Here is a 14,428-nt window from a genome sequence, read left to right as displayed (position 1 = left end):
ACACAGGTATTCTCTACTTGATGTAGATGGTGCAGCTTGGTTTATATTTGATTCCGATGGTTATAAGTGCTCTAATTTGGTTAAAAGATAATTAACGTTACTCGCTAGTTCAAGCCGCTGTATAGCGCGTTGCTACGACGACGCTCGATCAACATACTGGTACTCGCTGTGTAATACTGAACACGAACATACCTGTAGATATTGATCGTACTAGCACCGGTTTTAGATAGCGCGCGCGCTGATCGGTCTTAACACTACTCGGAACTGCTGTGCTAAATGCCGAGAGGCCGAATCTATGCGCAATCATTTATTGGGCTCGTCACATTTGATAGTGAATGGATAAATAACCGGTGTCAATGACGGTCGCTACTCCCCATCAGTATAACTCATCAGTATAAGAAATAATTCTTTCGAGTTTTTTTTTTTTCAATCCCCGAAGTTGTTGTTACTATGTTGACCTCGCCGTTTTATAAGCTTACCGATGATTCTTCTAGTATTTTCAGGGTCACAAGACATGACGAAGTCGCAAAGTTTTGTACAAATTTCACGAAACAAACAATTATTTAGGCGGCACCTGATCTATTGATAAATTATGATAAATAATGTTTATTTCATTAAAAATTTGTTTTATTCAAACACTACTTTCATCGCACATAGCGTGATCGGTAGGCCCTACTATTCTACGGTAGGCCATGGACTCTCTCATGTGGTAGGCCTATTACAAATGATACAATCCGCATGTCCGTGAATAAGTGACACGTGGTGGGGCGGGTTGTGAGGAGCATCGAAACTAATCCGTCACAAATAATAGATAGAAAACAATACCTTAAGAGGTTAACTTTTATTAACATCATTACCAAATCAAAACCTGCACATCCTATCATAAATAGAAATTCTAAGAATTTATTTCAAAGAATAATAAATTACGTCTAAATATTGGGATTCGAACTCGTAGCATCGATTCAGGTGCCTTTCCCAAAGCGGGTATCCCGCGGGGAAAACCCATTACTATTTATATCGAGAATCGCCTTTTTGACAGCGAGTTCGGTGAATGAAACAGAAACAATTACACAGAAACCCATCATGGAAAGTTTCTTTCTGGTTGTGAGTTTCAAGGTCATTGGTTTGTTTCAATTGACACCAGTGGGCATTGAATAGCCAATTAAATAACTTGATATTTTCATATTGTATTGTTACCTAGGCATATTTTGCTGCAAAATTGTAGCTACTAACATGCTCTATGATCGTTATGAGTTACACAGTCATTGGCTTTTTATATGTTCTCCAGGGGCATTGAATATTGAAATTTGATTGTTGAGCATTCCAAACCCCTTCCCAGTGGGCAAGGTGTTTCTGAACCCCTTGTTTTTTCAAATTATAAAAAAAGACCTGCCTGGTCAATTTGGTGGCCAGAGAAGGGGGAGAAACAAAGTATCATATTAGCCGAAGTTGGTAAGTTTAGTCAATAAAGTCGGAAGTCATTGCAATGATAGTTAAGCTATTTATTTCAACTTGCTTATAATATCAAATCACAAGGTTGTGTTCTCTTAACTCTGCATCAGTGCATGCTAGTCTGGTTTAGCTGCAGTTATGATTCAACTGTGATTCTATTAAGAAGGTGCCACCCATGTCCCATGTTCTAAAATAGAAGCACTTTGACCATAGGGATCTCTGGTAACCTTTCTAAACAATTACAGATGTAGGAGTGATGGCAGTTATCACATCAGGTTCCAATACCAGAAATACAACACACATTTTGATTTTCGATAAACCCCTTCATTTGAAATAGTTATGACGCAGCTATGCTGAAAAACCTTTATAACTGCTTTGCAGCTATATTTGTAATTCTTGTTTAATATCATCACCTGGAACATCGATCTAAACTGTCTATTCACAGTCAACTATGTTATATTCCATATGGGATTAATTGTTGTTAATTTTGTTTTTATTAATGTTCCATAGGCGTCAATTTGCTTTATGATTGGCATTCTTACTTTTATTTCCATATTGTTGACAGCATCAAGTAGTGTTTGATAATTTCTGGGATCGACCTGGTGGCGGAGCCCCCAACACTAAAGGTACGCGACGACATGACCCGACACAGATCATTCACTCGCCCCGTAAAGAGGTAAGCTCTCATTGAAACCATATTATACATACAAATCATTCAAAACATGCTGTAGCATTACGAGATGATTTATCGTATTCTTTGAAATACAGATTTCTTTTGTTATAGAAATTTTACTTTCCGTATTTCATGTAGGCCTACACACTTCAATTATTTGATTCCTAGGTTTTATTCTTGATGTGGAAAATAAAATTTGTTCATTGTTTTTTCTTCACCTCCTTTAGAAAGATAGACCGAACTGGTTTACATCTAAGGATTTATCAGTTTTAATCAAACAGGTTTGAAACTTTCTACATAAGGTTTGATAAGAGTGTATTATCTGCATAACATCTACTCCAGGAATAAGTCTAGTAAAAGCTTTCTTTAACTTTAAATCTAGTTTCCCATTCATATCTGAATTTAGTAGTGTAGTATAAGAATATGGCGCTGTTAGCTTGTATGAATATCTAAAACTTCTTCATCATGTTAAGCCATTTAGCCAACTACCAGGGTATTCATTGTATTTCGAGGGATCCAATCATAGTATGAGTTATTCTAGAAATTTTAGATGTTAACAATAATGGGACCAATAATCTTTAGCTTGGCTGCCTATTGTACAATATATACTGAGGCAGGAAAATAATTTACCAATTGACAATAGAATGAAGTTTCTGATGTCACAAGCTATTAGAGTGAAATCGCGTTGCTATTGCTTTCATTTTTAGTAAAAAATTAATTGTTTCTTCTTAATTAGATATAATTATATTTATATATTTTTATAATTAGACTGATTGACATGAGAAGGTGCCACACATATCATAGCCCATGTTATAGAATAAAATAGGAGCTTGTTTACTTCATTACTCAGATTAGAAATTAAAAGATTTAGTTATTTCTCGGTAATTTCTATTTTCAATGTTTAATGTTCCTATTCAGTTCTTATGAATTCTCTCCTATCTTAATTAACGCTTTATATATCTTTTACCTTATCTCTACATATTTCTGCATACATGATTTAGAAAAATTGGTTGTATTGGTTTTACTTCAGGGTTAACGCGATTACTCAATCGAATAGCAGTTAAATGACTATGGTGGCAGATTAAGGACATGACAACTGTGGAATGACCAAATTCTTAAGCAAAACTTTCGATAATAGACAGTGGGCAATCGGACGTGCTAAGATCTGACCCTGTAGCGTTACTCCTTAATGGCCATGTATTGAATGCCAAAATAACAACAGCCATATAGCCTACTGAATCTCACACCACCATGCTATTGTATAACATCAAGGCATTGATTCTGCACATTGCTGGTGAGGGGGTCACACCACATTGGAGAATCGCCATCCACTTCTTGATTAACAGATGGTCATGTCCCCAACAACACTGTTTCATGCTTATATTTGCATACTCTTCGCTTCAGCTGGTTTAGTTTGTACTCAATTGGATGGTCGACTGTACATTCCTTGGTTGGCCAAAAACTCATTGACAACTTTTCCTCCATGTGGGAGGATATGCATTATCATCCATTAGTACAAACCATTTCCCAATGGCAGCAGCATGGACTTGCATCCCTGCTGAGAATATTGGCTTTGAGCCTATTGGACAATGCGATTGTACTATCCTGATTTGCTAAGCAAGGCAAAATATAACTGCAAAGCAGCGACAACGGGTTTCTGCATTGCTGGTTCAAATGTCGCACTGGGAAGCGCACAAAGATTTCACCAGTTTATAACATGCGACTATTTTGAAGAAGCGCGACATATATCCGCGATATATGGATCCACAAGGGCTGCCACGTAAAAAGTACTGATGTACCTTAATTGTTAGGCGCTTTCATTGGGAGTTGCATGAACTAATCGTACCGTTGGCATATGGCACTTATGTGTATATGTAATTATACCATGTTTTTGATGTGATCCAGCTTTGAAACTGAATTAAACCACCTGTACTCAATAAATGCTAAATGATTTCAACATGCATTCGTGAATCATTTTGATAATATCACATCATTAAAGTTCTTGATTTGTTCTACCAAGAACTCAATCTTATTCACATTAAACAGAGATAAGAATATATCTCTAGTCTCTTAATTCGATAAAAGACATCTGTTTTATTGAAATATTTGAATACATACATATGTAAAGTTGTAAGATCACCAATAAAGCTCTATTATCAATATTATTATAAATTAATAACTGATGGAATCCCAAGCAATCAATCCCTTCAGGTCACATGTATGTAAAATGTCAGAAAACCCGTTATTGCTGCTTTACAGCTATATTTTATATCTGATTTGGAAGGTCATCTCGCTTAGGAGTCAGTTTGTCAAAGCATCGACGCAATGCAGTTTAACTTGTTTACGTCTCAGTAGCAGCATGGCAGGGCTGTCATATATTGCTCACTAAAATCACTTACACAGCCCAATATATTTCAGTGTGTAAACTCCATTGTACTCGGCATTACAGGGCCATTGAGGAATTGAATTTTAGGCACCTGAGCCCTCAACTTGATTCGAGCAAAAGACCTTAACTTACTTCACAGAATTTGATTATGAGTCTACTAGTAGGATTTTCTAAATTGCTGAATGCTTTCTGCTCTGGTTTTAAGATCAATTCAAATTCAATCTTGAATACATGAAAATTAGTCGAATAAATTTTCATTTTATTGAAAGAAATTCTACTGAACACAGATTGAGAAATGTATGATGTGTTTGTTGATTTATTCAGGCAAATAATTACAGCAAAATCAACTGACGATCAACAAAGTGAAGTTTTCATTTATATTCCGATAATTTGTCTACTCCTGATGATACAAGCATTTTGGCTACACCTTTTGAAACCTCAACGCTTTATCTACTCGCGCCAATTAGTCAGCCATAGTCGATGTTCATGCCATCTGACCTCTTTCCACCTGTAATTAAGCAATCAAATGAAAGAAAGTATAATAGATATTTTAGGAGATCAATTTAAATTGTGCGTTTATCGTGAAAAATCTATTACTACTGTCTCACAGAGCATAAACACCGACCGTTAAGCCTTGTGGAATTGGTATTCTAAGGGCTATTCGGTTTTTACTCCAAAACAAGTCCCTGATAAACTTTAAAAGCTTAATATCAAGGGTATGTCATAGGACTCTTGATGCCTGTGAATTATCATCCCATAATAACAATGAATCCAATTCTGCATGTACGTTAGATTACATGTACGCACGACTGATTACTAATCCAAATATTTCAAACATGGCATTAGAAAAAAACAATTACACAAAACGTCAAGTATTTACAGCATCTGAGACAGTTAAGCATAAGTTACAGCTTTGAATGCCAATGACAAAAAAGCTTGATTTGAAACGTACACTTGCACTCCGTGGTTTAAATATATTCCCACCAGCTGCAAGAATCTGCAAAGGAATCGAAGACCATAGTGACCAGTTCATTCCACGATTAATAGCTGGAAAGAAAGTAATCGAAATAAATAGTCGTATACATGAGTGTAAACCAGCCTCTTACTAACTACTTAGGCTTTATCACACTACATTAAGGGCCTAGATTTATTCTAGGTGTATCCCCGAAAAAAGCTAAGCATTAAGTAGGTAGCCAACAACGATCATTGCTTCGCCGAGTACTCATTTGCTACTATATGTACTCATATCATAGCACCACCCAGTGGAAAGGTGACCTTAACTGCAGTTAGACCAAGAAATCATGTCTAACATTCCCTGGGTTAATGGATTCTCACCTTAAATTACATAAACTCTGCTGTTGTTGTCATCAATCTCAGTCGTCAAGTAAACGCGGAAGTAAAATTCCATGAAAATCCCTACCATTTCTGTCCATATTACATTGATTTGAGCCAGAAATCTCGAATTGATCAATTGACTCATTCTAGGGATTATAGATCATTAAAGTCCTAAAACTCGCCATAAATCTGCGATAAATTTAAGCTGAAAATGATTTCAACCATCCGCCATGTTGGCTGTATATTGTCTGCGGTAAATGACGGATCCGGACTAATTGTAAATCGGAATCCGTGATTTAAGGTTTAACGCTTGAGGTGGTCCGTTAATTTGTAGGCTTTTCAGGATGTACCTAAATCAATGGATGACAATGCTTTGCGTTATTCTTGTCGCTGTTTGAACCTGATGATTACCCAGGATTAATTCATAATAAATTACTATACGCAAATTCGAAATGGTCAGGCACTGAGTTATATTTCTGACAGAAATGAATATTACGTTTATAAGCTGTTAGTGGTTGAATCTGAGAGGAGTTACATTTTGTGAAAAAATTTTGGCTGGAAATTGGAAAATTTATGATAATGATAATCAACAGAATTACAAGAGGGTTTCTGCGAAAGCAGCAGACACCCTAATGAATCATTGAACACATCACACACAATAAATCGTTATATCATACACCTTGAGTATCAGTATTCGCGCTAGAAATAATGAATATGAACCTCTTCAATTGTGCCGCCATTTTGTTTAGCACCTGCTGATCCACTTCATTTACCTATTCAACGAATGCTATGACGTCATGATGGAGTTCAGCCGGGACAACACAAATTACATATAACCAAGATTTTGGGGGGTTTCATCCTTGAAAGCCCATAACTATCGAACAAAGCATCAAATATTTGAGAACAGTGCATTTTGGAAGTACCTTTTGGACCCCTTTCAACAACTACCGGTATGTGCATCTGTTCTACTGAAATTTCCCTTTAGATTTTTTTTCGACAATATTGTGGGCTTTAGAAAAACTGCATTTAGATAAATCTGCACTACAAGATTTTGCAGACCTTGAGGACGTTACATATGATCCCTTAGATACACCTCTGTCTAGTATTATCCTCACAAGAGCTATTTCGCCAGAGCTCTTGTCTAGTTTCAAGGCTGTGATTGACTTGAAGTTCAGGTAAAAATTAAAAAAGGGTAAGTGGATTCAATAAAGCTCCATTGGCAAATTCTATGTGACCCAGGTGGCGGGCATTTAGATTTTGTCATTTCTGCCTGCCACCTGGCGCACCATTGTTTCCTTCTATATTACCCTGCAGTTTTTCACATTGTGCCATACACAAATAGGACTTGGACTGAGATACCAAGGGCTTGTAGAAATTGGAACTCATGCGCTGGAGTATTCGTGGTGTGCTACCTAGAATGATATAGGACAGAAAGTCAAAAATAGGTGGAGGCTTGTTTCTCTGGCTTACTGAGGGGTCTGACTTTTTAGTATCGTTTCAAAATCTCCGAGATCGGTGTGCACAGTGGGAAGTCGTCCTCAATTGATAGGTTAGGTTTCAACAAATGAAGCTTTCACAATTTTCTTTTTCAGAACAGCGATTACGTAAAGAACTTTGATGGAGGGGATGCCAGCAGCCCACGTACAAAAAACCGTTACGTACGAACAACGATACCCAGTCATCATGACAACCAATTTGAATATGTCATTGCTGACAAGGCCAATCAAAGAAAAGATTATGATTTGATGACACCATGGGCTGTCGACTCGTGAAAACAAAAAAATTACGTGAAAAATCATTAAACTTTGATATTGAACACTCGCAAAAAAAACCTATAACAAAAACCTAAAATGATATTTTCCATTTTATTGTATCTGCATTGAATTGAATAATCATTTAGATCAAGTATACTCATATCTGATAGCTAAGTGTCCAAGAATTAGATTCACTTTGTAGGGGTCTCCAGTCTTCCTGGAGGAATTGAGCTCTCTATTTCTTATCTGTCTATGGTTGTAGAAGTTGGGTTTATTTCTGCACAGAATCCATAACCTTTTAGTTAAAATCAGGGTCTTTTTTTCTGTTTGAAGTATGAAATGGTTTAAATGCGAACACTTTAAGTGTGAGATCTGTTACAGAACGAAGCAGAGCTAAGACTTGTCTTACTTAAAGATTGAAAACTTGGCCTTCATGTATAAGACCGACTTAAGCTAAAATATCTCAAATTTGGTCCTGTTACGAGAGTTTTTTACTTTGTTGATGCATTTAGTAATAGATAGAAATACAATATATTATTTTTTTTTTTAAATTGCAACAATGAAGATATTTTCACTGTCCATATATGATACTATAGAGCTGTGATATTATTTGTTAATAGTTGATTGAACTTTTACAAAATTTCAATCACATAAGTCTTAGTTAATGTAGATTTTTGTAGACCTACATGCTCCTTTGTATTAATACATTGTCCATTGTTACATTAAAATTGTCAATGCAATATTTGTTTTATAGTGGTAATACACAACGTTATTTTGATATGCTATGTTGGTTATGATGAAAGCATTATTGAAGAATTACCAAGTATTTTCATATATTTTCGACTAACTAGATTAATTGTTTTAAACCGAAGTAAATCATAATGGTCAGAACATAACTGTTTTAGGTAATAACACACAATTTTTGAAAATTAATCTGATAGTTTCTATTATTATTTTTCATTTGTTCAGACAGGACTGGGGGTTTTTAAGGAAAATTTAATGTTTGCCCTGTATGGAAAAATATTTTTTTCGGATGGGAGTAGCCTTGTTGCCAAAATATTCAATATGTGTAAATAACTACGCCATAGATAGCGCCACTGGCGTGTAGTTATAGTGCCAAAAGGTCTAAGCCTATATATAACTCTTACTTAAGATATATTTTTTTATAGAATTTACATGTATATCGTTTTCAAAATAGTTTTTCCTTTTTGATATTTGACTGTAATGGACATAAATTTCAAAGTTCAATAGGCTCTTCCAGGACAATACACCTTACTTCATGAGAATTTCATTGATATTAATGAAAAACCAAGCAGGTGCTTAACTAATTAATCACCTCGATATATAGTTATAGCTATCCGAAGATTTATAAAGGCATCAGCGTTTTCTTGAAAGGGAAGCTTAATCATTTATTCAAATTTGGAATGATTTTCTGTGAATTGGTTTACTTGATAATTGGTTGGTTTACTTTATAATGTTATGAATTTTGTTTCTGCAACCAAATATTTGTGATATGCTCTTGATATTTCATTCGCTTAGTTTACACATTTGTATAGAAATAGATCTATTTTTCAAGAGGGTGTGACATCTGCAAAAAGGTGCTTACTTTGAAAAGTCAGTACTGTAATATGAAAATTTCAAATTTACGTCGTTGATTCTTATTAGAAGTTATTTTACTTTTTTCTTTTGTTCTAATGATAATTCTTAATATTAGGTTAATAGGTTTTTGTGGTTTTGATAAATATTTTGTAGATAAATATTGATGTAAAATATATATAAAGATATAATGTTTTTGATGTTTATTTATCGTTTTGAGCCAATCTATGCCATACAGCGTCCGTTCATATCAATTTCGATCCAGAGCCCATCGAACACAGAGACGAGTTAAATCAAGTTCACGGGCCATTTATCACTATTAATGATTAATGAGTATACAGCAGAACTGACTTCGGACACGTTGGGACAACAGCAAAATGTCTGACTTAAAAAAATTACGTCGAATTTTGAGGCTTTTCTAAAAAGAAATCTGAGTTACCTTTAAGACCCAGCCAGAAAAAGTGCTTTAATCCTCGACTGAATCATGAGACATACATTCATAATCCAGAGAAAACTTAGAATGTAAATCCAGGAAATGAACACTATACATGTACTGATAAATCGATTAAAACTCAAAATTGAATTTACTAAATCACATTTGCATCATAGCCGTGAATCCATACTTATAGATGATCAGCATTTTTCAAACTAAATTGTCTTGAAGAAGTCATTAATGTTTGTTTTTGTTTATGTTTTCCCGTCTGTTCTTACAAATTTGACTGAACCGACTGGAAATCGACTGCGCAAACTGAAAACCGACTGTGTGGAGCTCGAACAGAAAATGCATATCCTCGAAATGCATGATTACTAAAGACTGCACAACCTAAGAATCAGAAATGAACCTTTTGAGCCCACTTGGGACTTTAGTCCAAGCGGGCTATTGCGTTCACTTGTCGTCCGTTCGTCTGTTGACAGATTCCAATTATTTGGAAAGTTTTGAAGACGCTTCAAGGTAATGTCTTGATATTTGGTATAGAGATGTATTAGACCAGGAGCCACGGACATTTTATTCATAGGAAGAGAGAAAAATTGTTTAACATGCCCAATTTGTAGGAAACCACTCGAGTAACAACGAATGACGTTGCTGCCGGGTCATAGCCTGTACCTTTGGCCTATCTACCCTTGATGTTCGCCGAAATAAGCACTTTTTAACAGATTTTCGAAGTTTTCGAGGGAAAGACACTTTTTATCAATTACCTTGATTGTTCTGATATATTTGTATCCCCCTAGGGCCCATCAGCATGAGAAAAATTGAGTCGATCGGACTCAAGATGGCTGTCCTGTGACCTTTTTTGTGCTCAAAAATGTCAATTTTGGTCTGAATTCTGAGTCCTGTAGCTGGTTCGCCAATTTTCATTGCAATTTGTGATAGGTATTCTTAGGCAAGCGACCTCTTATACCCGGGACAGGTTTATTTGATCAGGAAATTATGAGGCAATTGGCGACATCTTGGGTATCATCAGAAGTCATTCGTAACGCTTACATAACGCTTTTTCATTAGGTTCATATTTTTTTTAGGTGTATCAATTTTATTGTTTAATTACATTGATTTCCTGTATCTTTGAATGATTTTTCATTTGGAATGTCTGGAATAAACCTTTTTTCTTGTAATGAAAGGGCAGACATAACATTCTCTGAAAGGGCAATAACGTAAGTGTATAAATAATGATTTATGTGAATTTTCATTATTAAAAAGTGATTGTATTTCATATGTAAATTAAATGTTTATCTATTTCATCAAATGTTGTGAATTTTGGAATTATAGTATTGAATAAGATTTTATCTTTTTCTTTCGGTAACTCTATCATTAGATAATAATTTTTAAACTTTAATTCAGTAATATTATTCACTTGAAAACGAAAACGTGCAGTTTTAATCAAATCTTGAATAGGAATAAAATTTTTAATTGTAAAATATTTTTCTAATTCATGTAAATCAATATCTTTGAAATGTAGTATATGTTCGTTCATTTATTAGTAATTTTTTTAATTAAAATTTATATTTTCTTCAACTCGTTAATTACTCGTTACTTTTTAAATCTACCATTTATTTTACATATTTTTTATTAAAATTGATTTTCATATAAATGATATTCATATAAATAATGTTCATTTATATGAATGTTATTAGAGTAATATACCCTATTACTCTTATCCAAGTGCTAAGATGTATCCGAAGCATTAATGCGGATGTAGATTGTCATCTTTGCTACCTACGCTGCAGCGAAACCACAGCTCGCCAACCACATTTCCCCATGGGCACGCTGGATTGACAACTCACAACCGCCGAAATTGTTGGTCGTAAAGTTGGGCGGCGGGAAAACCGTAATCGCTATCTAGCTGCCGTATAGTGCTAGCGTACTTGATTAGTTGTCTAAAAGTATCTACGGTATTAAATTTCACCACGTACACTGACATGAATAAATCAAAACATTTACTCCATTCCAAAATGGACAGCAGCTGTTTTGGCTTACGTTTAGATAGGGTCAGCGCTCCCTCTAACCATGGACGTATAAACTAGATGTAGTTTAAACTAAATCTAGTTTATACGTCCATGCTCTAAAGTAATAACGGTAGCTAGCAGACTATCCTCGACAGTGATGGTCGATACACACAAGGAGGCTAAATCGACGAATCTGTTCCACCATGGACGTATAAACTAGTTTATACGTCCATGGTTCGACCAGATATCCGCTTTCAATTTGTTTGAAACCGCAAAATCTAAAGGTACATCTGAGGTCGCTAGACCTAACGGTTTGATGGAGCTTGACGGGTCGGGGTCAAAGCCCGGCGACTCACTAACAGCTGGAGGCTGATCGGCCTGTATGATATCCGCTGTCGGCGTGGGAATCTCGACTTCAGTTGCTCTGTACTGGTGGGAATCAAGCCCTGCTCCTTCATCATTGACATGACCTGACCGCCACCTCCTCGGCACTGGGTGAGGCCGGAGGCGGCGGTACTGGGGCTGGAGTTTCTACTCGCAACGGCGCCGATCTCGCTCTTTTCGCCCTTGCAGGTTTTCCCGTGGGTGGGGTTCTGCGCATATTCTACGGTGGCATCCTATCAAAGAAAAATTTTAGATGGCCGGCAGTGGAAGTTTTCCAAAAAGAGATTGTGTATCGCTGAAGCCTAGGAAGAACCCCAGAAGGTACGATATCCTGGCCCGCCAATGATAATATAATGCTAAGATGTAGCATACGCCGCAACCCAACAGAACCAAATATAAAGCCGGGGCTCCTGCAAATTAAAACAAAACCGTATAGAACGGGGCAACTGCGAAAGCAGTTCAGAGCAGAAAAGCCAGTACCTGCGTGAAAACACAATTGATAAATAAAACGCCAGGTACCCGTACAGGAAAAAACACTGGGTCACACCAATCAGAGATACCAGTAATTGGAATATCAGGGGTTCAGATCAGAGGACGACACACCACTCATCACCACAAGTAATTTTTTCTTTTAGTAAATGGGAGATAGAAAAGCGTTTGTAGCGACAATAAATAACAGAATAAAACCAGCAAAAAAACAATTTGAAATAAAAAAGTTAGTCGATGTTACAAAAGAAATTGAACACAAAATATTGAAATTAGAAAAGATAAAACCTAAATTTGGAGAGAAAGTATCAGCAAATTTAAGTTACTGTAATGTTAGTACAACGCGAGAATTTAAAGTATAATAAAAGTAATAAAGTAGAATAAAGTGAAATTGAATTGAAAATATGAAGTTTGTTTAATATAAACAAATTGGATTGAATTGCAAATTTTGAGTTTTTTCAATAAGATTTATTTCAATTGAATTGAAAATTGGCAATTAGTATTAATTTTGGAACTACTAGCATCACGTAGTGGAAGGGTGACCCAAACTGCAGTTAGACCTAACCGTACCCATTCTTGTTCTTAATGTTCTATTAAATCGTTCAACAACTGCTGCTTTTTTATCCTGATTTTGTTGAAAAATATTTAATATTATGATAATCCAAGAGTTCATGAACAGATGAATTATCAAATTCTTTTCCATCATCAAATTGTATTTTTTCTGGCTTAATTTTACCACCTGAAAGAAATTTTCTTAAAACATTTGATGTTTGTACAGCATCTTTTCTATTAAGTGGGAAGCTCCATACATAACGACTAAAAATATCAATTATATTTAATATCCACCAATAATCATCATTATCTTTCTTAACATTTTTCATATCAATTAAATCTCCTTGCCACTGTTGATCTACATAACTTACCATAGTTTTACGAGTTTTATATTTTCTAACAATTTTTTTATGCGTTGTATATGTTGGTTGTTCTAACATAAAATCATTTATATCTTTATATTTAACTAAATTTTGTGGGATTATCTTATCTAATTTATCTTGTTTTACTTGACGCCATATATTTTTGGTAGAAGAATAAGCAACCGAACTCTCAGTGTTATAATATAAATTTCTTAAATATTGTTCTTTAGTATTTCGAGTTTTTTTATCCTTTGTTGCTTATTCTTCTACCAAAAATATATGGCGTCAAGTAAAACAAGATAAATTAGATAAGACAAAATTTACTTAAATACAAAGATATAAATGATTTTATGTTAGAACAACCTTAGTAAAAGGTTATAGTAAATTATGTAATTATATGCTACCAATTGAAGATGAAAATAGATTATATTCAGATTTAAAAAATGATTATTTAGTTATGACTGAATTATATAAATGGACTGGATATTTATCATTTCAATAAGGTGGATTCATGACATTATTATCAACTGGAGTTTTAACATTTTAAAATATTGAAAGTAAAAATTTTTCTATAATAAATGAGCGAAGTGGAAGAGGTAAAAAAATTAACTGTGAATAAAAAACCGAGAACTCAGAAACAAATTGAATGGTCTCGGCAATTAGGAATTAAATCGAGAGAATTTAAAAAAGCTATAAAAGAAAAAATGAATAATGAAAATGTTAATAATAATGGTGAAAATATTGTTATTTCTACTCCTTCTGATAATAGAATATTTGATGAATATTTATATTTTACAACTGGATTTGTAATTGTGTTCATTTTGATTGGGTGTAGTTGGTATAAAAAATGAAATACGATTTATGTTATTTATAATTCTGAAACTACTACTATCAAAAATGAAAATACTTCTGAAATTCCAAAATTCACAATAAAAGAAATGGATTAGTGTTTAAGAAAAAAAGCAAAGAATAATTTCATTTTTAATTAATTAAATATCTCACTACC

General features: G+C 34.6%; 1 protein-coding gene across 7 annotated transcripts in view; it reads left to right on the top strand.

Annotated features, from left to right (window-relative positions):
* Positions 1–11,063, top strand: part of LOC141907612 (uncharacterized) — a 130,980-nt gene extending 119,917 nt beyond the window's left edge. For 4 of the 7 annotated variants that reach the window (XM_074797312.1, XM_074797318.1, XM_074797311.1 and 1 more), the window contains 3 exons: positions 2,018–2,128; positions 2,353–2,406; positions 7,439–11,062. In XM_074797312.1, the coding sequence (XP_074653413.1) occupies positions 2,018–2,128; positions 2,353–2,406; positions 7,439–7,618 (345 nt within the window). In that variant the 3' untranslated portion in view covers positions 7,619–11,062. Of the gene's footprint in view, positions 1–2,017; positions 2,129–2,352; positions 2,407–2,893; positions 3,112–3,155 lie in introns of those variants that run through there. The other 3 variants (XM_074797315.1, XM_074797314.1, XM_074797313.1) reach the window with 3 other exon arrangements.
* The last annotated feature ends 3,365 nt before the right edge of the window (positions 11,064–14,428 follow it).

The sequence above is a fragment of the Tubulanus polymorphus genome, chromosome 6 (assembly GCF_964204645.1).
Source record: "Tubulanus polymorphus chromosome 6, tnTubPoly1.2, whole genome shotgun sequence".
NCBI lineage: Eukaryota > Metazoa > Nemertea > Palaeonemertea > Tubulaniformes > Tubulanidae > Tubulanus > Tubulanus polymorphus.
Note: the sequence above shows the minus strand (reverse complement) of the source record. Positions and strands in the feature narration are given on the sequence as shown.